This window comes from Idiotropiscis lumnitzeri, chromosome 7, assembly GCF_059441095.1.
Source record: "Idiotropiscis lumnitzeri isolate Australia: NSW breed Sydney's pygmy pipehorse chromosome 7, RoL_Ilum_1.0, whole genome shotgun sequence".
Classification (NCBI taxonomy): Eukaryota; Metazoa; Chordata; class Actinopteri; order Syngnathiformes; family Syngnathidae; genus Idiotropiscis; species Idiotropiscis lumnitzeri.
Genome location: NC_142397.1, coordinates 9164636 through 9191273, shown reverse-complemented (window position 1 = coordinate 9191273; position 26638 = coordinate 9164636). Strand labels below are relative to the sequence as shown.

The 26638-nt window shown below is 41.2% G+C and overlaps 2 protein-coding genes across 5 annotated transcripts in view; both read left to right on the top strand.

The window, feature by feature from the left end:
- The first annotated feature begins 463 nt into the window (after positions 1-463).
- On the top strand, positions 464-3819 carry gpr4 (G protein-coupled receptor 4). The gene is made up of 3 exons (XM_088301564.1): positions 464-604; positions 867-1131; positions 1647-3819. Exons 1-3 carry the CDS (start codon positions 476-478, stop codon positions 2366-2368), a joined length of 1116 nt encoding a protein of 371 aa, XP_088157690.1. The 5' UTR covers positions 464-475; the 3' UTR covers positions 2369-3819.
- A 4836-nt stretch (positions 3820-8655) lies between these two features.
- The window catches only part of nova2 (NOVA alternative splicing regulator 2), a 51344-nt gene continuing 33361 nt past the window's right edge, over positions 8656-26638 (top strand). Inside the window, exons 1-2 of one of the 4 annotated variants that reach the window (XM_088299808.1) lie at positions 8656-8891; positions 13171-13239. In XM_088299808.1, coding sequence (XP_088155934.1) covers positions 8876-8891; positions 13171-13239 — 85 coding nt within the window. In that variant the 5' untranslated portion in view covers positions 8656-8875. Of the gene's footprint in view, positions 8892-10048; positions 10738-13170; positions 13240-26638 lie in introns of those variants that run through there. The other 3 variants (XM_088299806.1, XM_088299809.1, XM_088299807.1) reach the window with 3 other exon arrangements.

Genomic DNA, 26638 nt, shown 5'->3' with positions numbered 1-26638 from the left:
GTCAAAAGTCGAACTCCAGTTAGAAAATGATCATATGAACAATGTCTATGTTACAGGTGGCGTGTACAAGAAGCAGCTGTGTCAAGTCATCACACATCGATCTACTTGGGAGAACATCAGTGACTGGAGACACACACATCAGGCACACTAATCTCTAAAAGATTGATGAGGTCCACTCAGGCCCCCGTGAGGCCTGGTTCAGCGTCGATAAGGTGGCTTCATTTCACCGCCATTCAACCCTCTTCCTTCTCCAATCAGACGCAACTCCTTGAAAAGAGGCGTGGCATAGGCGGCAAAATGATAACTTTAGAGCCCTTACCCGGGAATCGAGAGCCATGACAGGTCACAGGAAGGATGCCTCGGCTCGGGCCGGTTGGGTGGAGGAGGACGACGCCACGATGTTGTTAAAATGGCGGACGAGCAGGAAGGCGCAGAGCTGAGACTTAAGAAACATTAAACACACACATTCAGGACAATGTGCAACATCTCCTTCTGTAATGTGGACAGCAAGGTGGATCAGTACTTCCAGCCCACGCTCTACATCATCGTCATGGTGCTGGGCCTGCCCACCAACTGCTTGGCCTTGTGGGCCGCCTACATGCAGGTGAGCTTCTACAAGTCGAGAAAAGACGCGCTCTCGTTGAGCTCAGTGTGCATGCCGGGTCGCTAGTGGCTGGTCTAAGCATGAAAAAAAAAAAAACACACAAGCAAGAATTGCAAACAACAAGCATCTGACAAGTTGGCATCGACCAGTCGTGTCCAAACTCGGCCCTCAAGAGCCGCTTTCCTGCCCGGACAGCAAAGTGGCTTCCTTGTTCCTCATGTCTTCTTCATCCTGATTAACTGTCACCTTCTCCTTCATCCAGGTGCGGCAGCACAACGAGCTGGGTGTGTACCTGATCAACCTGTCCGTGGCGGATCTGCTGTACATCGGCACGTTGCCACTGTGGATCGACTACTTCCTGCAGCGTGACGACTGGATCCACGGGCAGGAAAGCTGCAAACTCTTCGGCTTCATATTCTACACCAACATCTACGTCAGTATCGCCTTCCTCTGCTGCATCTCGCTGGACCGATACCTGGCAGTGGCCTACCCGCTCAGGTTCGTCAAGGTGCGACGCGTCAAGACAGGTACGTCCCGTTCGGTCGTCACCGATGCAGTAAATAGGGTATGACAAAATAGCGATATCACCATTCAGTATGGGAATGTCACAACGTTGTTTCCTGTCACGCATCACGAAATTAGCATTTTTGTTGGCAAAGCATCGGAATTTTATATTTATATAATTTTATATCTTTGACAACTCATTGATGATACACTACAAGGATGTTATGATATTTGATACCATGCATTGTGATATTAGGGTTGTATTACGGTCATCGATGTATTCATTACCTATCATGAAACAAACTACATGGAAAAAGTGGCCTGATATTAATACCACGCTATTGCACATATACTTTGTCTAAGTTTTATACTTTGCTAAAATCAGATATAACACCCAATTATTGTAAGAAGATCATAGAATTATTGGAGGAACAAGATATCACGATATAGGCTATTGATATTGCGATATCATTGCCAGTACAGTATGTATTGGGACAACCACGATAAGCGAGCGCCTGTCTTTTTGGCCCCCATGTAGCAATCCTGGTGAGCGCCACCGTGTGGCTGATGGAGATCGTAGCCAACTCAGCGCCGCTCTTCCACGACGAGCTCTTCCAGGGCCGCTTTAACCACACCTTCTGCTTCGAGAAGTACCCCATGCAGGACTGGGTGGCGGGCATGAACCTGTACCGGATCTTCCTGGGCTTCCTGGCTCCGTGGACCGCCATGCTGGTGGCCTACCGCAACATACTGACGGCCGTGCGTTGCAACGTCTCCACCGAGCGGCAGGAGAAGGCCAAGATCCAGCGGCTGGCGCTCAGTTTGATTCTGATTGTGTTGTTCTGCTTTGGGCCGTACCACATCCTCCTCCTGGTGCGGAGCGTGATGTTCCTCAGGAAGCCGTGCGACTGCGGTTCAGAGGAGCGCCTGTTCGCCGCCTACCACGTCGCGCTGGCACTCACCAGCCTCAACTGCGTGGCCGACCCCATTTTGTACTGCTTCGTCAATGAGGGTGCGAGGCACGACGTGGGCCAGGCTCTCTCCGCACTGTTGTCGGCAGCATGCCACAGGAGTTCCACTTCCTCGCCGTCGAACGCCGACGCGCTCAACGCCGCCTCCGTCACCTTGGAAACGCCCCTTGCGGCCAAGAAGCAGCCGTGCGTTTACGCCGACGGCAGCCAGGCTGTCGGATACAAGACGGAACTGATGGCGCTCAAGGAGGAATGTCTGCAGATGAGCATACTGGCAGGCAGGAAGTGACTCGAGACTCAAGGGGAGAAGTGCTTTGATGCGTGTCGGGCTTCTAATGAAGATTTTGGTTTCAAAGTTGGATTAGGGATTCAAACATGGATTAGAGTTTAGAACAGGAGTGGGCAAACTTTTTGATTGGCGGGCCACAATGGGTTCTAAAATTTGACAAAGGGGCCGGACCAGGAGCAGATGGATGGAGTTTGGTAACCTCACCTCATCTGAGAAAAAAAAATACATTTAATTTTAAATGAAAGCGAACAAAAGCATTACAACAAAATATGTCTTTGACACACCACAGTATTTAGAAAATAAAACATTAACAAGGTTTATTCATTTATTTTTTTTTCAATTTTGGCGGGCCGGATTAAAACTTTTAATGGGCCGCATGTGGCCCCCGGGCCGTAGTTTGCCCACGCCTGGTTTAAAAAATGCAAGATGATCTGGGAAAAGAATACAGAAATTGAGCTTGTTCTTGAAAAATGGCCCAGCCTGGCTGGATTATCCCGTTATCGCTTATCACAATAAAGATATGAGGCACACACAGAACATATGACTGCTTTACAATACTTTATCCTTCAGTGTTTGTTTAATTTCACACCAGAGAAAATTCTGCGGTATTTTTCTTTTTTAATGATTGAACATGAGCGTCCCTTATGTTGCGACGTGTTAATGAGTGACAAAAAAATAATCCGAACAAATTTTTGGCCGATTTTAAAACATCCAGTAACAGCCATCTGATTAATTGCTCAAGGCCAATTTCAAAGTAAATTTAAAGCCAGTGTTGAGGATTTAAATGAAGGTTTCCAGCCAGTGTTAGGGTTTGACGTCCGTATCTCAAAGTATAGTTCCAGCCACGTTGGGGTTTGAAATTAGTTTCAAGGCAGAGTTCAAATTTCACTGCAAATTTTGCTGTCCAAAAAGGGCTGGGGTCTCAAATGAGGCATTCAGATCACGGTGAGTGTTTTGAAGGTGAGTTGTGAGGTGAGCCCTCATGTATTTGCATTTCCGTTGTCAAAAGTTGAAGAAGGGTGCCAAGGTAAGGCAAAATTTGCCACCAATTTGTTGAGGTACCAAGCGCACTGGTAGGGTACTAAAGGGGCGAACGCCAGACATTTCTACTCTCAAAGCGCAAAGTGGACCACGGGAAGATGACGAAGGATACGGCGCTTTCTGTTATTCAGGAAGCGAGTTTACGTGTGTTTAACCAACGTTTGACCCGAAGGAATCAGGAAGGTTCCTTGGCGTCTTTGGGACGGGATTCTATTTGGAATCCTTCTTGCATGAACTGTTTTTTTTCTGTCACATCAGACGATGTCCACACTTTTAATGCACGCATGGACACTGGAGTCGATGGTTGGTGTTGTTTTTTTGTTTTTTTTATTGTTGAAAGACAAGTTTGTAAGTTATTCATTCTTTTGTTTTTGAATAAACCAGAATAAACTATATTGTCACCTCACCAATCAGCAGTCAAACTATTTTAAATACATATACCGTATAGCTCTTTCAAATTAGGGTTTCAAAGCAGCGTTCCAAAGTGAGTGTTTGAAATTAGGGTTTTAACCGAGCATGAGTGTTTTAAACGAGGGTCAGGGTTTTTATAGTCGGGTTAGAGGTAAGTGGGGTTTTATAGTAGGGTGACAGATTGAAATTAGGGTTTTAAAGTAGGGAAAGAGTTTCAAAATAAGGGTTTCAAACTAGTCTTAGGGTTTCAAATTAGGGTTAGGGTTTTAAATTAGGGTTAGGGTTTCAAATTAGGGTTAGGGTTTTAAATTAGGGTTAGGGTTTCAAATTAGGGTTAGGGTTTTAAATTAGGGTTAGGGTTTCAAATTAGGGTTAGGGTTTTAAATTAGGGTAAGGGTTTCAAAGTAGGGTTTCAAACTAGTCTTAGGGTTTCAAATTAGGGTTAGGGTTTTAAATTAGGGTAAGGGTTTCAAAGTAGGGTTTCAAACTAGTCTTAGGGTTTCAAATTAGGGTTAGGGTTTTAAATTAGGGTAAGGGTTTCAAAGTAGGGTTTCAAACTAGGCTAAGGGTTTTAAATTAGGGTTAGGGTTTCAAATTAGGGTTAGGGTAGGGTTGGGGTTTAAAATTAGGGTCAGGGTTTCGAAGTGGGGTTTTAAATCGAGGGTTAGGGTTTCAATTTAGAGTGTTAAAAAAGAGTTAGCATTTCAAATTAGGGTTAGGGCTTCAAAGTAGAGTTTTAAACTAGTGTTAGGGTTTCTAAGTAGGGTGATAAGCTAGGTTAAAGGTCTCCAAGAAAAACGCACTGTATGCTTATGAAAAATGTTTTGAAGGTACACATGCATGTCATTGGACAGCGATCATATAATTATTTTTGGGTCACTGAAAAATGCTTTAATCCCGTTGTTACGGCTACAGAATGGGCGCCATTTAGTCCTCCTTCCAGCGTGACCAATTTGACCCAGAATCCATTTAGAGATCAAAAGCAGAAAAACAGCACTGCAAACTGCAAGCACATTCTTGCAAAAATATTCTATTGGATATTGGAGGACTCTAATATCAAATCAAATTTATTTGAACTGATTATCTCAATTTTTATTTGAAGTTTTCCTTGCCCTGCTGGGGGTCAGGATAAAGGGATGTTGCTAATATTTGTCAACTGTCGGCATGTGAAACCCTTTGAGACTTTTCTGTGATCATGGGCTATATAAATATATTTAATTTGACTCTTCCCTTTTCGCAGCCAAGTTGGACGGTGCCACTCAGGAAACCAAATATTATTGTTTGTGAACTTTTGAGATGGGTATTATCGTGGCAACTTAAGTGGACATCTTTCATGCTGTTAGCGTCTCGAAGCAAACGAGGCAGGTTTATGATTAAATTTGGTGAATATAATATAAATTTGTTTTGACCAAATAAAAGTTGGGGACCACTGAATGAGACATCTAACAACGTGTCCAGAGTCTAAACAATAGCCCACCAAGCTTCTTCAAATGTTCGGTCCCCCTTGGAGAATGTTCCGGTCCATTCTAGCATGGGAATGCTATTGTGGTTGCTCTACAGAGGGAAGAAAAACACAACTTCCTGTCAAAGACAATCTCAGCGCTGTCAGCATGAGGTCTGTTAATGTCAACATTGGATGCACTGAAGTCATCAGATGTTCAATAGCCGATCAAGAGGACGTCGGCGTGAAGGACCTGAACCACTCGCGGGCCTTGATCAATCAACCCTGTCACTTCCTGTTTGTCAGCAAATGTGTTTCTGTTTAGAACACGCACAGTAAAGAAACTTTCTCACGGTACCCGGAAGGCTTTTGCATGCTGAACAAATAAATGCTGCTGTAAAATACATCAGCCTACGTGACTTTTGGTGTTTACCTTACCCCAATAGAAAACACCATCGAAATTGGTTTGACCTCTTGAATACACTTTGAACTCAAGATCAAATATTTAATTATTTTTCCAACAAAGTCTGAAGTCGTGTGTAATGTCACATTCTGCTTGTACTACATGTTTAAGAAAAATAAATAAATCACGGAATCAGAAACTCACAGAATTTTGTCTAATACCGCCATCTTGTGTCCGATGAACACATTGCAACAGAAAGGATATAAATAAGCAGTTATCAAGCTTATTACACCGTGTTGCTAAAACAAATTTAAAAAAGAAAGTTAGACCATAAATCGTGGCTTTTATACTATGTATCCCTTTATTATTTCATGACTTAGGGTACTATACAAAAATAAATAACAAAGAGCGCGTTTTGAGCATTTTTCCTTCATCTGATTGGCAGTTGTCAGCACTTGTTACATAATTTTAAAAAGCATCCACACTCAGTGTAGCTTTTTAAAGTTCCCATCAGTCCTTTTTGTGAATGAAGTGATGTCATGCTCTCAATCTCACTGAGTGCTATCTCCTCCTCTCTCTCCTTACCATCGACTCGTCTAGCGATCTTTGAGGGCACACCATGGACGACAATCATGCAAATGTAAAGTGGGGGAAGGGCTCAGATGAGACGTAACAAATGTCCTTCACTTGGAGCAGGAAAAAACGTCCCGTTGGTTACTTTCACCTCCTTAGCGTATTTATGTTTCACTTTTATGCTCACAACAGCCACAGAACAAACACGAAGCAGCTCGTTTTTCTCCTGCAAGAGGAAACCAGTTCATTTGAGGTAATTGTTCTCTCAAAATGGAAAACATCCATCTTGCGAGACATCAGAATATTTTGTTGTTTCCTTGAACCAAACCAAGAAGGCGAAGCAGATTGTTGATGATTCATTAATGTCATCGGGCTAAATATAAAGCTTACGCCATTAGCAATATACTAGGACCTCGAAAGTCCAACAGAAAACATTCTGGGATGTTGATCAATCTCTAATTTAATGAAGGATTTAAAACCATTTTACCCATAAGTAATGGAAGTACAAATGAGCTCTCCCATGGTCAAAGTTTTTTTGTTTTTAATTCATCATGCAGGCAAGTAACATTTTCATATATTTTTGGTGTTGAACATGCAGCTGCAGTTATTTATTTAAAAAAAAAAGTGTTGCAAAAAAAGCACTCTCACACTTATACCAAGGAACAATTTAGAGTGTTCAATCAACCACCCTTGCATGTTTTTGGAATGTGGGAGGAAACCGGAGTACCCGGAGGAAACCCGCAGAGGAACGGGGAGAACATGCAAACTCCACGCAGGAAGGCCGGAGCCGGGATGGAACCCTTCACCTCTGTCCTGTGAGCTCATCGTGCTAATCAGTCAGTCACAATGCCGCCATTCACTAAAATATTAGAAAAAAATAAATTACACACAGAAAACGGCCCACAAAAATTGGAAAAAAAATCTAAAAAAAAAAAATAAATCATCTTGAAACCGAAAATACAAAAATCTGAAAAAAAAATAATTCCCCCACCAAAAATAATCATAAATTAGATGAAAAGCACACTAATATTGTCATCAAATAGAAATAAATTGTGAATATTACATCACCGGAACTCCAAACTGAAGACCACCGAAAGAAAAACTGGGCTGCTCTTGCGCTTTGCTACCCGCAGATGGGGCCAGAGGATGAACATCTGCAAATTGAGTCTCTTTAGAGAGACTCAATATTACCTGCACAGATGTTTTTCCAAGTCCAAATTAAAACGCTGCGTGTCACATTCTGTTTTGACTAACCTACAAGTTTTAAACTGCAAAAATGTTTCTAGAAGATACAATGTGCTTTTCGGAATATTTCCTTGTGGAGCAGGAAGCGTCACAGGTGTCAAACAGGAGCTCACAAATATTAGCACATCTGCTCTGCTTGTAAAAAGTCTAAAACACTGCCTGGCCTGCATGTGTTTTTACTGCCCACCATCCTGTTTGACTTTTTCCACATGGCGGCGGCGTTGGCTGGCAGGAGCGTCTGGTAAAACATCTGGACAGAGCTTGGGAACGCAAAAGGTGCACATTGCCCCAAATAAGTTGCCACGTGGTCAACTCTCACGCCCTTGCATTCTTGAGTGGACATGGGAAATCAAGAAAAAGCACAGCAACCAGTCCAGGATGTACCCCGCCTACTGCCCGAAGACGGCTGGGATGGGCTCCAGCATGCCCGCGACCCTCGTGAGGATAGGCGGCTTAGATAACGGATTGGTGTTTGAAAAGTTTTTCCACATGATTTAAACTTTTCAATCCATTCCAAGTCACTTATTAAAACACATCCTTTAAGTATTGCTTAGTGTCTGTTGTTGTCCTCGCAGTTAAGAAATGCAAGACTATAGCATAACATGAGTTCTCCAAATGAGACGCAAAATATACTTGTTTCAAACTGTTTGTCACTTAAGTTGAGGTTTACTGAAAATCTGACACATAAAAATAAAATAGAATAAACAATGCACTGTATCTGTAAACACCAAAATGGTCAACCAAACCATATTGATATAATTTCAAACACATGGAGCAGCAAAACACACAAACAGAACAATGCAGTAATACTCACAGGAATCTATTCCCTCAGCTCTGTAGGAATCGCGACTATTACTAGAGATAGTTGAAGACCAGCTCTGCCTCTTCCTCTCACTCATCATTACGCTGCATCTCTTCCACGAGCTCGGTGCTGCCCGGGGTGTTGTGGCAAAATGTGGTACGACTGTGAAACTGCACAATAAATTGGGATTCCATACAGTAAAACACGTTTTTTTAAAAACATCACTATTAAATTCGGTGATGTAGTGGGCGGCTGCCTTAGTGTGTGGTTGTGTGTGTGTGTGCGTGTGCGTGTGGGTGTGTGTGTGTGTGTGTGTGTGTGTGCGCGCATGCAGGCAATGTCACCTTGACTACAAGCTACAGGAGGCGATGAGGGTGCATCTGTGCACTGGGCACAGGGGAGTGAGCGTGATTGCCGGTCTGTCTAGTGTGCGTGTGTGTGTGTGTGTGTGTGTGCGTGGGGGGGTGCGTGTGCGTGTGTGAGTGCGTGCGTGTGCGTGTGGGTGTGGGTGTGCATGAGTGCGTGGCAAACAGCCGAAGAGGAAGAGTGAGGAGCGACCGGAGATTCACCTCTCATCACAGAACCGCCGACATGTCAACGCACTCAGGTGGGTCACGTGACCAGTCACATGGCGTCCATCTCATGTCCATGCATCACATCGTGCTTCGTCGCTCAAAGGCATTCTAGGACAATTATGTACGTCCAACACTTTGGGGAACTTCCTTAAAGTTCCACCAACGGTATGTTTGGAAGAGTTTGGTGTGGAAGAATAAGCCCATCACACACCTATTAGGATGAAGAAGAATAGAGATTGCGGTGTCTTTTCTTGTCAAATAGAAACGTGTAAGTGATACATGCACAAGCAATCATTTTCTTCTTGATGATGCACAAAAAATACAAAGCAGCTCAATAACAAAACTAAGTTAATGTTCACGTTTGAGCGGTATATTCATTGTTAGTAGTTTGCTCTGGTGTTGACGTTTGTTTTGGAGATTTTGAGGTCTACACAATAGTAGTATTTGAAAGTCAAAAGGTGAAAAAGGAACCATGTCACTGCATGCAGCTGAATAAGCATAATATTAGGAACAGCTGAATGAAGACCTCACTGACAGAGTAAATTAAAAGTGATTATTATTCATAACGCTGATTTAAAAAAAAAATCATATTCAGGGGCAGTGCATGGTAACAATAAACTTGTAATATTTGAGCGTTATTCAAGGAACGTGATGTTAATGGGGTGGGCTAACTTTTTTTCTACTCAAGGGCCACAACTGAAACTTAAAAAAAAAAATATGTATATATATATATATATATATATATATATATATATATATATATATATATATATTAAATTACACATCAGGTAAAATTGTTTATTTTACCAGTATGTATTTAATGAATTTCAATAAAAAATCTATCATTTTTCAAAAAGAATTACGAAGAAATGTTAATTTCACAAATATTGAGTCAATATAATGAATTCATGATCCAATGATGAACGCAGATTTAATTAATAAATACATTTTAATAAACAAATGAATACATATAAATTCACGGCACAATTGTAACAGCATTCGTGTACCAAAGAAACCCCCGTACGTATTATGTCATGTTATTAGCGTAAAAACAACAAAAAACATCCGAAAGATGTGACGCCGGAGTTCACGGGAAGCCCCTGAAGGCACCACGAGGTCCTGTGACGTCACCGCCCCTTCCCTTCCCCGCCCCTCCCTCTCCCTCCTCCCGAAGCATTGAGCGAGAGTAGGGATGCTCTCCGAACGCGAGAGTGACTGCAGCATCTTCAGCGAGACGACGCACAGCAGCACGTCGCTCTTTTGCCTCCGCCTGCGCGCTCCCGACGTCACGCACGCACGCACGCGCCGGATCGTTGCTCTTCTTTTTCTACTGCGCATGCCCTGCAGCTTTTCCCCATCTTTTCTTCCGCTCGGAATTGACCCGTTTCGTCGCAATGACACGCGCGTGATGGAAGACTGACGTGAACGCGCTCCACCAGCCTCTCCTGGAATCTTCTTCTCTTCTCCCCCCGCCCCCTCCCTTGTCCACCTTATCCTCCGACCCACCCTCCCTCCTCCCCCACGCGCAGCATCTCTCGTACGCCCGTGCGCGAGAGCCCACGCCGCTTTTTCGTCTAGTGCGGACACGCGCGCGCGCCACCCTCCCGAGGACTCGCCCGCGCGGCCACGCTGCGTCAAGAAGAGAAAGGGAGAGAAAAAAAAAGCCGAAGAAGAAGGGGGGGATTTAAGCGGGCCGAGGCAACATCCAAGAGAGCGCAAACATGATGGCCGGCGGAGCAGTGCAGCAGAACGGCCTCTTCGCCACCCCGCACCACCACGGCCAGCAGCCCCACATGGAGGCCGACCCACCGGACTCGCGCAAAAGACCCTTGGAGACCCCCACCGAGGCCAGCAGCACCAAACGCACCAACACGGGAGGTAAGAGATGCGCGCGGGGGTGGGAGCGAGCGACGGACGATTAGCGGATGGGGTGGACTCGGCTCGGCTGGCCCTCGGAATGGCGACGTTTCATTATGATGCCGCTTATTATTATTATTATTGTGTAGCCTTCCGTTCTGCTTAATGGAGCGTTTTATTGGCTGCGTGACGGGAATGGGACAATGAAGCATGACCGGGGGATGCGGAGGCGAGGCGGCCGCGGAAGCCTCCCCTCCACCCGGGCTGTTTTTCTCCGCGGAAGCCCCGCGCCGGAGAAACAAGTGGGACGTAAACAAGTGAAATCCGGATGCGGCTGGTGCGTGAAGACATCATGACCTTGTGCGAGTGTGTGTGTGTACCTGAGAGTGAGTGAGTGAGATAATCTCACACATCAGCCGCCATCGCCCGATTAACGAGCAAGTGCGTCAGTGTGCACTCACGCCACCCAGTCCCTCTTATTTTGATTCTGATGATGACGATTCTGATGGTCAGTATGTCGCCATGGCAATCTCCATTCTTGTTTTCTTTTTGTGTTTACATGCTGTCATGCATCCCATCACAGCATCCCAACCATCATGCAGCCACACTATGATATACATTTAGGATCATATTTGACACTATAACACAACGGAGAGTTCTTCACGAGCAGTGTGTTTTCTAATATGGCTAAGAAGTAGAGAAATGTGTAATGATGCATTTCTACGACAGTGTTTATGTGTAAAATTACCACTTGTGTGAAAAATGTACTGGTCACTATTGCACACACTTACGTATCCTTTTTGAATTATGCATTATGAGCCTAAAAATATGAGTTGTTAACAGAAAGTAAGCAAAAGGTTCTAGATTCGTACGTCAGCATTATTTAGTTTAAATTTCAGTGACGCTTTTTTTTTTCTTAGCAGTTTCTAATGCAGATGTATAAAGAGATCCAGACTAAAAAAAAAGTGAAGAGACCCCAGACAAGACGGTACTGGCCTGTGATTAAAGAAAAACAAACCTAAAACTGGCGGAACATTTAAATCGTCTGAAATCCGCTAAATCTGCGGCGCATCAAAACATTTGCCGAGTAGTTCTGTGTGACCTACTTGCCGAAAACCTCATGGACACCACGCAGACGACGTTTGGCAGGAATGTGATGTGGAAGTCGGTGACGTTTTGAATTGAATTGAACTGAAGTGAGGGAAGTCAGTGTCGTTTAACTCGGTCATGTTTAATATTGTGGTTAAAGTTAAGTTTTGTTTTCATTTGTGACATAAATCAAATGCGCTGTGATTGAGTTAAATTCACATTTCAATGAGTGACTTACATCCGTAATGTTTTCATTCTTGAGCCAAGCTAGTCATGTTCTGATGAGCCAAGTTGGCAATATTTTTATTGACTTAAATCACGGATGATTTGACGTGTGAGCAAAATCAGTGATTGTCTGATTGTGTAAAATTAGAATTATTTTGGCCGGTGACTTAAATTGGTATTATGACGATTGAGTTTAATAAATAATTCAATCAGTGACTTAAATCAGTGATGTTTTGCCGAGTGACATAAATTGTTGATGTTTTGATTATTGACCCAAATGAATAATATTTTAATGTTAAGATGAGTGACGAATACTCCAATTAGTGACAAAAATCATTGCTTTGTTGAGAGAGTTAAATGTGATCTTTTTCTCAGTAAATTAAATCTCTGATGTTTTGATTCTCGACCGAAAAGAGTGAGAAAGGAATGTTTTGACAAGTCAGCCAAAGGAGTGATATTTTGACGAATGAGCTAAGTCGATAATATTTTGGTTAGTAATTTATGGACTTAAATTGGTGATATTTTGATGAGTAAGCTAAATCAGTTATTTTGATTGTGTTAAACATTCTGATGAGTAAATTTCATCTGTAATGTTTTGGTGGGTTAAATCGGTTCTGATTCCTAAGTTGTGCTGGTGCTGCCCGAATTTAGGTGAGTGTGTAAAACCAGTGATATTCAGATTGGTGACTTAAATGGGTGATGTTTTGACGACTGACTTAAACTACCGAGGCTTTAATGCAGCTTAGTGCTGCATGTAAAAGCCCCCCCCCCATCCCCCCAGCCCCCCCTTCCCTGGGGATGCTGAGTGCAGCAGGCAGGCAGGCCGTCCATTTAGACAAATGAAAAGCTTGGGATGATGATGAAGAGCAGGATGAAGAGGAGGATGAGGAGCGACTTAGCTACCTCGGCCAGCAGACTGAAAGCGAACAATCGGAGTTTATTGTTGACGAAATGTCTTTCGATTGAACCAACGGTCTGATGTTATCGCGAAATCAAGTGTACTTACTAACCTTAGTGTGTTAGCGTTTAGCTCAGCCATCCTCTTGGTTGTTTCTGTGAACAAATTAGTTGACGCCACGACAACCCCCCCTCCAACCCTCCGCCCTGCCCCCCCTCCCTCTCTGCTTCCTCTCTCTGTAGTGGCCTTCCTGCAGCCCCTTTTTGAAAGCGAAGGCATTGTTTTCCCACACCAAGACACTGAGAGCCATGGTAAGACTGCCTCTTTCTACCAATACCTAACCTTTACACGCACACACACACACACACACAAACTGCCTACCAAGGCATGCTAATGTGCTTTCTATTGTATCCATGACATTCATTTTTTTTCTTCCATGTATTTCCTTTTTCCACACTGCCAAGCTGGTGAGTCCTCATGACCTTTGAACTCATGCCAGCCATGCCATCATTTGGGCTTGTTGTTTAATTTATTTATCATGTGCAAGTTGAGACATTGGGCCCTATTTTGGTAGACTGGCGCCCGTGCGCTTGGAGTAAAAAAACAGGCATAACTTAATTTTTGTGGTGGCACAAGTCCAGTTTCGTGCATTTGAAGCCGTGGTAACAGAAAGTATTCTGCGCTTGGTGCAAAAACTGTACTGCCATTTTTGTGACGGGGCAATGGTCTAGTTCAGCGTGTTTGTGAATTTGATAGTCGCGCTCCGTCTCACTGGGCTCAGCGCATCTCACAATTTGGCGACAAAAAAAGAGGCAACATTTTAGACTGGCTAAAAGGTGGGCGATTTTGCAGCGCGGGACGGTATAACGTGATTTTGACGTATTCACTCAAGGCGCAGGCAGACAAATTTCATGCTCCATGGACATCATGGTGTTTCATTCATCCATATGGAACCAGCGTGGGACAATCCCTCTCAATCAGTGTGGAAATCAATCCAGTGGATGAATTAAATTGATTTTCATTTTAAGAATATGTTAATAGCACCCCCATCACTATTGGGTTCACACCCGGACGCACGTTGGGGTGCAAGGATGACGACATCATCCATCCGCAAGGGGAGATCTTGCTGCGGGTCTATCTTTGCTTCCACCATGCCAAGCATGGCGTACTCCAAACGCCCTAATTTTGATGCCAATGTGGGATGCTACTGGGATTGGAGACTATTTCCATCCCACAAAGGCAGAAACAACTCATTTTGCCCAATTCGACAGTCTAGCAAAATAGCAAATGAAAGAAAACTCCACCCATGTACACAGTTAGACTTTGCTTTGTGCTAAACTTGCACCTGGCACGAAAATAGGGCCCATTGTCTTTAACTGCTTTGTTGAGGATTTTGCCATGAAAGGAACAACAATGTATATTTTACCTCAAAGATTTAATGCATACAAAAATATACAAAGTACAAAAACAGCACTTCAGGGTGAGAAGCTTCCAAAAAGTAACACAGCGGACATTAGGAATAAATTGGGAAAGAAAATATATTAAAAATTATTATAATTTTCTTTTACACCAAACATTCTTAACCAAAAAAAGCCAATATGCGTTTCCACAAAAAACGAGAGTTTGGCTCCTTGTAAACGGTATGACAATATTTTTAAAATATATTTCTAAATATGAAAAAAGGTGAATGTGCCGGTGCTGAATGGCAAGTATGCGGTGGGTCACAGTGCATGAAAAACATACAAGTAATAAACTATCATCTATCATAGCAAAAAAAAGACATTTTACCTCTAAAATTCAATATTTACAACAATATAGAAGTAGAAATTTGATAAAAGCTACTCTTTCACAGTAGGAACTAACATTTTACTTCTAAAACATCATGCACAGAAAATCAAAAATCTGAAAAAGTTAAAAATAGACAAAATGGCTTTGAATTTAACTTTTTGTCAGCAACAACAAGGCTATTTCATGGTCAGAATGGACATTCTTTTCCTCTAAAAATTAATGAACTGGATGTCATTTTTTTGGGGAGGAGGGTTTGAATGTCATTTTCATTGCCTTATCTTACGTGTTAACAATCTGCCAATTTTCAGCAATTAAAAATAATAAAAAAAAAAATAAAATAAATCATGTTGCCGATTAATCTTTCAAGTCTTCTTGGGCACGTGTGCCAAAATAACAACACTCTAAACCAGTGGGTTGTAACCAATGAACTAGGGCTGATATTCAGACCACAAATAAAACTTCAAATCAACTGTGATTAAAAAAATCCCCAGAATAATAAAATTTATAAATGCCGATAATTTGAATTCATCAACATTTATTTCATAGTTTCAAAGGGTTGAAATCGGGAAGAAGGAAGGCTTGTGGCCAGCATCCGCTAAAACCATAAAAGTCTACAACCCCCGTTTAAAGACTCAATGAGAAAGCGGGAGTCATATTTAGACACTGCACACGTGTACGTACGTTTATGTACATGTGTGTGAATGTGAACGTGTGTCCCTGTGTGTGTGCGTGTGTGCTAGCTAGACCACTGTCAGTGGTCTGTGTGTGATCCAAATGTCCGCCTGCAGCTCATAAATCACCGCAAACGTCACATAAAGAGGTGAAGGTCTTCAAGATGAAAAGATCAATGAGAAGCCGCTTTTCCAAGCACCCGCCAGCATCTCCCTCCCACCCCGCACACACATCAGCCTTGCGAGCCCCCCCAACACCGCTTTAATCCACAGACCCTGAACTCAGCGTCATGTCTAGCAGACCTCGCCGTGTGAAAGCAGGAATTAAAAATGGATCGCATCCGCGTGATTTAAGCATGTTCGAGGCTAAAGGATGTCAAATAAGAAATATTCCGCTAACTTGAGCTTGGGAATTAATGGATATGTCAAGACAATGTTTTTTAAATGATTTTTTTTTAACAACTTCTGGAGTTTAAAGCGATTAAACCCGATTATTATACTAAGCACATGGTTGTGGACAGAGAGGAGCGAGTTTACAAAAGCGCAGACAGTTATGACAACTATTTTAGTCACTTTTACCATCCCTCTCGTGACAGTGTTTTTTTTTTTTTTGTGATTTTTAAAAAAAAATAATAATTCCGTATATAGCACCTGCTTCAGTCTTTTATCCATCCATTTCCAAGCAAAATGACTGAATCCTTCACAAGACTTCAGGACACGGTTAAGTGGCACCTAGCTGTAACAAGACACGTTGTGACACACAATTATTCCATAACCAATGAAATTTGTACTTAAACAGATGAATCCAAAGATGTATTTGGATGGGGAGACGCTGAAATTGAAAGTTCAGAGAAGGAGTGATGACAAACGAGTGAGGCAAACGGGAGGGCCATTGGCATTTAGCTAACGGTCGAGATGCTAACGAGCGTGTCGGCCATTAACGAGCGCGCTCAGTCGCGACCATTCGGCAAGTTAGCAAATGCTACCATGATGATGATGATGATGATGATGATGAGGAAGGTTCTTGTTTTTGTTCTCGCTCTTGTGTTTGCGGTGGAGGAGGAAAGATGGCCTCTTGAGGAAGGGCTGAACTTTCAGTTGCCATGGCAACCAAACTGGATCAGCACTCGATATCCTCCCATTTTTCTTTTCTGCGTTTTCTTGTTCTATCATTTTCATGATTCCTTCCTATCTTGTTTGTTTTTCTACTTTTTCCATTTTAGTTTAGAACTTTTCTTCACATCTTTTTCTTTGCTATTGTTTTATTTTTTTTTATTTTTACATAATTTATCTTTCTGATTCATCATTTCACTCATTGTTTCTATTTTTTCCTCATCGTAACTTTTTTCTTTCCCTCTATTTAATTCTTTCTTTACATTTCAAACTTTCTTCTAGTTATTTTGCACATTTTTATTTTCATTATGTTTTTCTTTCATTATTGCTTTCTTTGACCGTTCTTTCTTTTTTAATTTACAATTTCACATCTCTGTTCTTCCTTTCATTTTCTCTTGCTTTCTCCAAGCTTCTAATTTCTTTTCTTTCCTGTTCTCTCTATCTTTAAGTCTTATTTCTCTCTCTTACTGGTCTTTTTCCTCCAATTATTTTCTTTTCTCATTGGTTTTCCTTTTGTTTTCTCTCCTTTTACTTTTATCCTTATTTTCCTCTTATTTCTCACGCATTTCGTTCCCCCTTGTAATTTCCTTTCAGTCCATCATTTTCTATCCCTTTCTCATCATTGCTTGTCTTTCATCATTTTCAGTTATTTCCACCCCCTTCCTTTCCGTTTTCCATTTATTTTCCCTCCTTCCCTTGTTTTTTTTTTATTTTGGAGTTCTGTAATCCTTTTGTCTTCTGTCCTTTTCTCTTTCCTTGACTTTCCACTCTCAGCTGCACGATGTGTTCCAGTTCAATCTGTAAATTGTTGGACTGACGCAGCATTTTTTTTCCCCCCCGGAAGGTCGGGACAAGGAAGGAATACAGGCGCGCACACACGCACACACATCTAGTAATATCAGAGAGGCCGATGCTAGCTACTTGGAGTGGAGCATCTTCTTTTTTTTCGGATTGTAATATGCCAATCAGGAAGCAGGAAGTTTATGAGTCCGTATGACGAAAGCAAACGTTGGAGAACATGGCGTTCCCGGCCTACATTTTCCTTCTCTTCATCCTCCTCATGCATTCTAATCAGGCTGTGCTCCAGACCCTCACGCCCTCGCCCTCCTCCATCTATCGCCCGGCAACCGCCGCCACCGCCAATCGATCAGGAAGGGCGGTGAAGCCAATTGCTTCGACCTCTCCTCCGTCTACGTCGTTTTTATTTTTTTCCAAATACTGCATAAAAGTAAAAAAAGAAAAAGAGAAAAAATGGAGCCAAGAGGCGGAGTCGTTTCAGCTGAGCGAGCCTCGTGATTGGCTATTTAGGGTGGCGATGAATATAGATGAGAGCCGGCGATAAAAAAAAGGCTGAGCCAAGCAAGCTGCGCACCTCCCCCTCACCCAAACACACGCACACACACACACGCACGCGCGCGCACACACTCACACTACAAGGAGAGAGGCTGTTAGCATTGTTAGCATAGCTGCTTCTATTTGGCCTGATGAAGTGTTTTATTGCTTGAAATAATTGTCATTAATGACCCTTTGCTAAAGCAAAAATTCAGGAATAGTAGAGGCCCGCCCCTTAAATTTCCTGCAATGACTGTTTAAAGACCTTCATTGACTAACAGGCCATGTTTTTGTGGTTCAGCGAAAAACAATACAGTGCAGTACTTTATGTTATATGTGGAGCGTAAAAACGCATACACAGTCGCAGTATTTCAGTTACAGTGCGTAAGTAGATGCGTGGTTCTGAATCTTGAATGAATTTTTTTCCCCGCAATTGTCCAGATCAGTAGTTTTTGGCTGCGTCATTTGGTGAGCAGCGGGCCATAATTAAGCTCTACAAAAAAATTCAATTCACAAAATGTGTCATGAATCTCCATTCAACGGAGAATTCTAGATCATGATGCTTGCCACAACGCCAGGCGTCGAGATGCCTAGAAAAAAATAGATAACACACACAAACAACCACACACCCATACACACACTCACATACACACGCACGAGGCATCAAACAATCCTCCCAAAACCCCTTGATGAGCTCCAAGTGTATTTTGGTGAATCTTTCTGACTGTAGACAGCTGGTGGAGCCTCACTGCTGTTTGAGTGTGTGTCTGTGAGTGTGCGAGCGTGTATGTCTCTGTGTGCAACCCCCCAACAAAAGACCCCCACGATCAGGGGGTGTTAGACAAAGCATGTCCCCCCCCCCCCCTTTCCTCTCCCTTAAAGGAGATGAATATTTGAATTCCCCAGAGGACACGCACCCACCCCAGAGTCGCCCCCCCACTGTCCAGCCTACATGCACACACACACACGCACGCACCCCCACCCCCACGCACACACACACATACATGCACACAGACACAAAGCGAAATATACAATCCTTTTTTTTTTTTTAAAAACTTTTACAAATACAGCAAAGCTTACAAACTGCTGTTTAAGAAACGCGATCAAAGTGGCGAGCATTAACGAGCTCATAAAGTGGGCGCTGTCCCATCTGGTTTTGCCTGTTACGAGCGCACATTTAATCCGGTTGTAATCCGAGACCCTGGTGGTCATTGCGCCACTCAAACCGCAACATTTTAGCCCCAAAAGTATTCCTGCCAACAATTCGTACTTGCTCGGAAATGCCTTTAAAAAATAGGCAGAGGTGGCACACACTTTGTACTTCAGGAGAAGTACAGATACTTGTACTAAAAATAAACTCTGGTAACAGTAGAAGAACTGACTCAAGTCTTGCCATGAAAAGTAGACTAAAAAATGAACTTAAATCTTATATTTGGTTCGGCTGAATGAAATTTGACAGCAATAAAAACACCGGCGATGTCGTTCTTCCAAAACATCCCATAATTTATATAATAAATATTGTTATTCGATTGCATAGGTGCTACAAAGTGGTGTACCCATGTCTACTACAATTGTGTTTTGGATTTAGATGGCCTGTAAACAAGAAAAATGGATACGCTATGTTAAAGAATATCAAACTGTACACGCTATAAATGTGTCTATTTTTTATGGGACAGTTGTAACTTGGTTCAAGGAGGCGCTTCAGACCCTCGGGAGAACTGTCTGTGTTTCCACCACATTTGCACATGTTTGAATAAGCACCTGTTGGTCTTTGAAGTATCACAGAGGAATCAAAATAGTGAACAGAGTGAAACAGCAAAAGAATGAGCATACCTATTCAATACTAAAGACTACTGATTATAAATGTTTTGATTAAAAAAAACAAAATATCGATATTTATTCTCTGAATAATTAATGCTTAGTAATCCATTTATTAATGTCTGACAAGTTATTCATACATTTTGAAGAGAACTGTGGTCCAGAATATTAATTATTAATAATATTATTATCAATTAATAATAGAATAATATTGGGAACATACAATATGTGTTACAAAAGTATGTAAAATAAGGCTTCAAAGTGGTAGAAAATCAAGCCGTGGTCACCGCTCTCGGACACTGTGGGTTATGTTTGATGAATGCGCTGAGACCACACATCACTCAACTGTCAAATAAATACCACGGATATGACTTGGAAAAACGCATGATGCTTCTTTTAGCATCTTTCTTATGGTGACACATAATAACATCGCAGGTCTTTTCCAAATTGTTACAATGAGGCGCTCTAAAGCAGCAATACCAGCGAAAAGCTGCTGTCCAAACAACCAACATTCCCAATTATTTTTAAACCGTATAATGCATTCGCAAACAAATCTCTGATTCCATTTCACAGGGCTTTAAGTTTTCATTTTGTACGTCGGTGTGGTGGTGAGAATGAGTGGAAGCAGCTCGGAGAAAGAAGAGCCCCCATTTTCTTTGCCCCGGGGACACAAGATCCCCAGGATTTAAGACCTCAATCCAGCAGCATGTGGCGCCTATTCTGGGCCCGCTGGGTCGGCGCGGGCCTTAGCAACAGATTGCACTGTTTACTCGCACCACGATGGTGTATTATTTATGATGGAGCACCCACACACATGTTGAGCTCTGCTTATGTAACCTACAAATAGCACACACTCATGACAGCGGGGTTAAGTTGACTGGCACGGTGGTGAAATTTGTTGAGGTAACGCACAAAAACCTGGCTTTTGGACCCAAAAGAAAGGGAAAAAAAAGACGAACAACCATCTGCACTCACAAACACACTCAGGGGCAATTCAGGGTGTCCAATCATCCTACCATGCATGTCTTAGGAATGTGGCATGAAACCGGTGTACCCGGAGAAAACCTACACAGGCACGGGGAGAACATGCAAACTCCATACAGGAAGGCCGGAGTCAGAATCAAACCATGACCTCTGCACTGTGAGGCCATCGTCCGAACCAGTTGGTCACCATGTTGCGCTATAGAAAAAAAAAATATATATATATAATTTTAATTTACATTTTCTATAGGATGTTCCCCTCAATCATCGAAAAAAAAAAAACAATTTCATTTGATCATACAAATGTAATTTCTTTAGGTAACTGTACAAATATTGCAATAATATCGATATTACTATTATCAACATACATATCGCATACCGCAAGTTTTTTTCAATATTGTATGGCAAGAATGGCAGGAATCAAATCAGCAGAGGAAAAATGTACAAAGATGAGAATGAAGTTACCAGAATATAGTCATAAAATCGGAGTTGAATTATGAAATGTTCAGAAAAAGTAATGAGATAAGGAGAATACGTTGTAATGAAACAAAATGTCAATTATATAATACAAATATAAAATCTAAAAAACATTTAATTACAAGAATGAAGTGACAGTATGAAATAACAATAATAATAATACTAATATAATAATAATAATAATAATAATAATAATACAAAGAAAGCATGAATATAAATAATTAATTTATAAAAAATTAAATAATGGTTTTAATGTTAGTAAAAAAAAATCAGTTAACAAAAAGTAAACTACACATTTTGTGTAGTTTAATTTGCTGTAAAATTACAAGAATAAAGCCACACAGTTAAAGGACAAAAGGATTACCAGACTGCAGTTGGATTCATTGTAATTTTACCAGAAAAAAAGTCATCAAATGAGCACAATAAAGTAAATACATACAAAGCGTTAGGATGTGGAATTTCCCGAGAATAATCAAAGAAACTAAAATACATGGTAAATCCGCTTTACCTCCGCAGACTTTTCCCCACCATGCACATTGTCATTTTTTTTTATGCAGGGGTTAGTGAGATGCTGACAAGTCAGGGTGACCTCGGTCAGATCTACAGCGTATGCAAGGGTGACGGGATTTATCTTGTTTTGGAAAGAAGATTTGTTTGTCATAAAAGCTCTCAGCAGCAGAGTTTATTACCTCTTAAAGCCACAAGCGTTTAACTGGCAAAAGCATGCATCCCTGTTTGGACTGTGTGGCCAAAAAAGAAGTCCAGATTAGATTCCAAGAATAAAGTCATGGAGGTACAACAATGAAGTCATGCAACAGCAAGGATGAAGTTCTGGAATTTCCCCCAAAATTCTAAAAACTCAAAACGCAATCACAATCAAGTCAGAAAATTACAATTCCAAGATAAAAGTTGTAAAGCAATAATAAAATACAATTGATTAGTAATATGTTGTAAAAATAATACAATTCAGTTTCAATATTTACATTTTTAAAATTTCAAAAATGAAGACTTAAAATTTCAAGTTCTAACGCAATGCCATTGTAGTTATTTGGAATATTAGGTACGTTAATTATATTTGCATAATAATCCAAAATAATGAAGCTTCCTCGCCAGAATGGATTGTGGAAATGAGTGTGTGTGCGTGCGCGTGTTGTGTCAGTGTGCGTGTGTGTGTGCATGTGTGTTTTGTACTTTTCGTATTTACCAATTCCCCTGCTCGTTAGCATAGGCTGGTTATAATTAGCTAGCCTCCATCTTAAGCAGGTCAGCGCCAAGGCTTCGCGCCACGCACAAGTGGGTCACCGCGGCGAGGAGACGAGAATCAAGTGCATGATGGGAAACGCAGAGGGGAAGGAGAAAACACATTGATTTGTTACATAAGAGATCCGACGACACTACCAAGGCCGTATAAAACTGGAAGGTTAGCCCGACATTTGTGTTAGTCAGTCTTGCCGACAGTTGCTAACTCGCATTATAGTAGCAAATTAGCAAGTGTTGATAATTTACGCTCATCTGCTGCAAATTGAACAGTTGAGAACAATAACGACTAGCTTTACGTAAGAGTCCGGCACGCTAGTATTCAGTTAGCATGAGTACACTCGGGTAGAGGAGGTCTCTGTTGTGCCGCTAGAAGCTAATGAACAAACTAGCCGTGGTGTTGTTCTTACGAAAAGGCGAATTGTCTCAACACAAGCTGCAAATGACCTTGTTCGGGTTTAGAAGGCGATGCCCAGGTTTGTCATCAGGCTCCAGCTAAACGTTGTAAAAGTAGCCCACGGCGTGACACCAAAACAAACACAGCTGCTAATTAGCAATATAGCCCACTTGTTGCTGTAGTGAAAAATCATCCCAGAATAATTTGCTTTTACAGCATCACTGTGTTAAAAAAGTCAAAAACAGCAAAACCCCGCCCCCCCCCAAAAAAATAACGTTAAAGGTAATTTTAAATTTAAAAGTTGATTTCAGAAGCTAACATTGAAAGCTAAAGTTGAAGCTAATATTGAAAACGAATATTAGCGGTAATGTTGAAGCTAACGTAAGAAGTAATGATGTCCAACTTAAAAAAAATAAATAAAAATGGAGTCTGGTGCATGTATGCACTCCCTGCTCTTTGTCTTTCGCCGCTGTCAGTGAGTGTCGAGGAAAAAAACAGTTGAGGCGTAACTTGTTTCCTGCCTCATGTGACCTGACGCAATACGAGAAGCTCGCTGACACGTCGTTTGTTTGACTCGTCAAATCGAGTATGTGAAACAATGACGCCTGTTTCTTTTTTTAATGCGCAGTCAATACGCTGGAACGCCGCCGGGTTTTGTTTATTTCTGTCCAGCGGTCACCCGTGTGGATTTGTGTGTAAGTGGGGTGCCGCTGTAGACAGGAAGCTGGTAGCATGAAGTCTTGTCTGCCTTCAGGGACAACAGTCCATGGGAAACACCTGTGGCAGCCTTTTTGCTTTTGACACATTTTTTTTGGATCAAATTTTTCATCGCTTTACATTCAGGCGCGCTCTTTTGGTTGTTTTCTGTCTACGGCCTACAACTGTGTTGCATGCAAATATTAACTGTTAGTATCATATATATTATTTAAAAAAATAGAAAGATATTTGATGAAAAATAAAACAGTTGGAATAAACGAATGTCACAAATATTACAAAAATGTCAATGCTATTACAAAATAAATAATATTTGTAAAACATATAACTATATTCGTGGAACACTAATATTGGAAAAAGAATACTAAAATATATGGGAAAAAATAAAGTGACAAAAAAATAAATATTTGAAAAAAAAAATGGGAAAAATACTTTTGTCCAGTATTACACAAATAAATAAATAAATTGTATCAGTAAAAAAAGTACACTTGTGTATGATATTTTTTTAAAAGAGAAAAATACTAAAATATTGGCAAAAATAAAAATACTGCCACCTAAAGGACTGGAGTAGTACATGTCAGTCTTTGTCTTTCAACAGACATGGTTAGAACGTTAACAGCTCAGCCATGGTGGATGTATCGCTTGTGTCATTCCCAAAGACTTGAAAATTGACGTCCTTGCTGTATTTTTTTTATTTTTATGCTTCACTTGGAAAAGCACAGCGGTCTCGCCTGTGCGTACAAGTGTGACCCTGTAATAATAATCCTATTTTAATCTGCTACCCCCCGAGGTTACGTGTCCCGGATTATCAAACATGAGGACGGCACATGGACCCAAATCTGATGTGATACACTCGCTCGCTGACCTCTACACTCTTTCATGACCAGCGGATTTTTTTTTTTTTTTTAACTGCTGCTTCTTTGTATTTTTTGGGGAGTAAATCAATATTAAAGATCTTAAAATTACTGCAGTGTGAACATCGCTGTTGTGTAATACTACGTACCTAATAATAATTACTAGGTGTTTGCCACAGGCCAAAATCAGGGAACAAAAGGCCAAACAAAAATTTGCATTTCTTTTCTGTAAACAGGAATTAAAAATAAAACTGCTTACTGAAACATTCAACAAACAGCTTGATTGCCTCAGACATTTGTAACTTATTGTCACAAAATAAATAAAAAATTGCAACGTGTTTGTTGAAGAAGAAAAAAATTCGTCTGTGTAAATCCATGATGGTGCGCATTGATTCGGGGCAGCTGGACTGTTTGTTTGTTGAATTTATTGTTTTTCCAAGAATATTCAAACATGACTTGTACAAATTATGCGATTAGGCTAACAAAATCAAAGATCATTTAAAAAAAAAAAAGGAAACTGTCCAACAAATATGTAGAATTGCTTATTGTAGAAATAAAGTAATTATTCATTCAAATTTTTAAGTTGAATTGTTATAATTTCATTATAACTGACCAATGACAAATATGTGTGCGTGCGTGTGTGTGTGTGTCTGATTAAATAAAGGCGAAAGTCATAAGTGTACGACTTGAATTATTTTTACATTAATTTAATGGATTTTTCAATTCATTAATTTATTCAGTTTTACATCATTTTTCCGCCTTTGGTCAAAATTGACAGAGAAGCTATCTGATGACACCACATTCAGTCAGCAAGCAGGGCAGAGAAATACATGTGTCTTCGTTTATTTAGCAATTCATGTATTTATTTAAATATTTATGTGTTTGTTTCCATTCTGAGATCATCTCCAAGTCTAATTTTTCTCCCCCAAAAGTTCTCGGCAGAGCTCCAGCTCACAGGCGATTTTATGTACACCTCTAATTCTCAGAACGTGGAACGCAAACATCTTGGTCACGTTCCGCATTGCAGGCGACACACAAAAGATACTTTTTTTGTAGGGAGGACCCTCATACGCCGAAACCCGCGCGAGTGAAGCTATGCATCCAGCGTTGGGGGCTGGCGCAGATGTGATTAGAAGCTCGCTCCTTGGCTCCTTGTCGCCGTGCCAACACGCTGACGAGGACCAGATTCCTCGGCCCGACACCGAAATTAGATCAGGGCCGATGCGAGGCCGCCGCGTTCAAAGGCTTCGCGGGAAAAGCGAGCAATAATGCCGGCAGGGAATCCTCACATTATGGAAATAATGACTTGTCATGGGCATCGGTCATCGTTTGATCGCCGCTTCCCCGTCTCTTGACACTTGAGTCCAAACGGGAGCTTCTTGGAATTGAATTTCCATGAAATGTAATTGGGATGAAAAAAAAAAAAAGATTGCAGGCATGGGGACTGAGGTACAAACAGGCTGTGATCAGAATCACTTCCTTTCCTTTCCACAGTGAACTTTCGTTTATTGTGATTCAACTGCTGCAAGTGAAAATCGGAGATATGGAGAGACTGAAACTCCATAGATGGGCGAATGTAAATTAGCATAAACGTTACAGTCACTATAGACTTTCAGACAGTTGTCATTTTAACACACGTTAAGATAACACTTACAATGTATAAAACAAAATAGTATTACACGTTGTATAAGGTAAACCACCCTCCAAATAATCCAAACACCTTTAAAAATATGCACTGTAGTTATATTGAGAAAGCGCAAGAGTAACGATAAGACAAAAATATTGTCCATTGTTAAAGTGTACCGAACACTCTGTATGTTTATCGGAAACACATGCGCAAAATTGTATATTATAAAATGTCACTTTCTGTAGGCGTAAAAAGCAGGATTGAAGAGGAATTCATATTCAGTAATCTCAAGCAAAAACTAGGCTGCGACTTCCTCAGAATAACGTGCCGCCATTTAGTGGCCGACAGTAGAATTGCACCCAAAATAAACGGGAGGCAGAACTAAATCCAGTTATGTAAACTACAAAATAAAATCTGCAAAATAGTGACACCATTACTGTATATTTAAACAACGAAATGTTCAAAAAAACTATTTTTTTTGTCATCTCACAAATAGCTTAATGCTAACATGTCATGCAATTCCGTAAACGTAACGGAAATTACAAATCTTCAACTGACTGAAATTTTGAACACTTTGAAGATCTCAGTGCTGCCCAATATTTCAGTTTATAATAATCTCTGTTATTGAATTAAAAAAAACAACTGTCTGGCATGAGGACAAAGATCCAAACGGACTCCTGC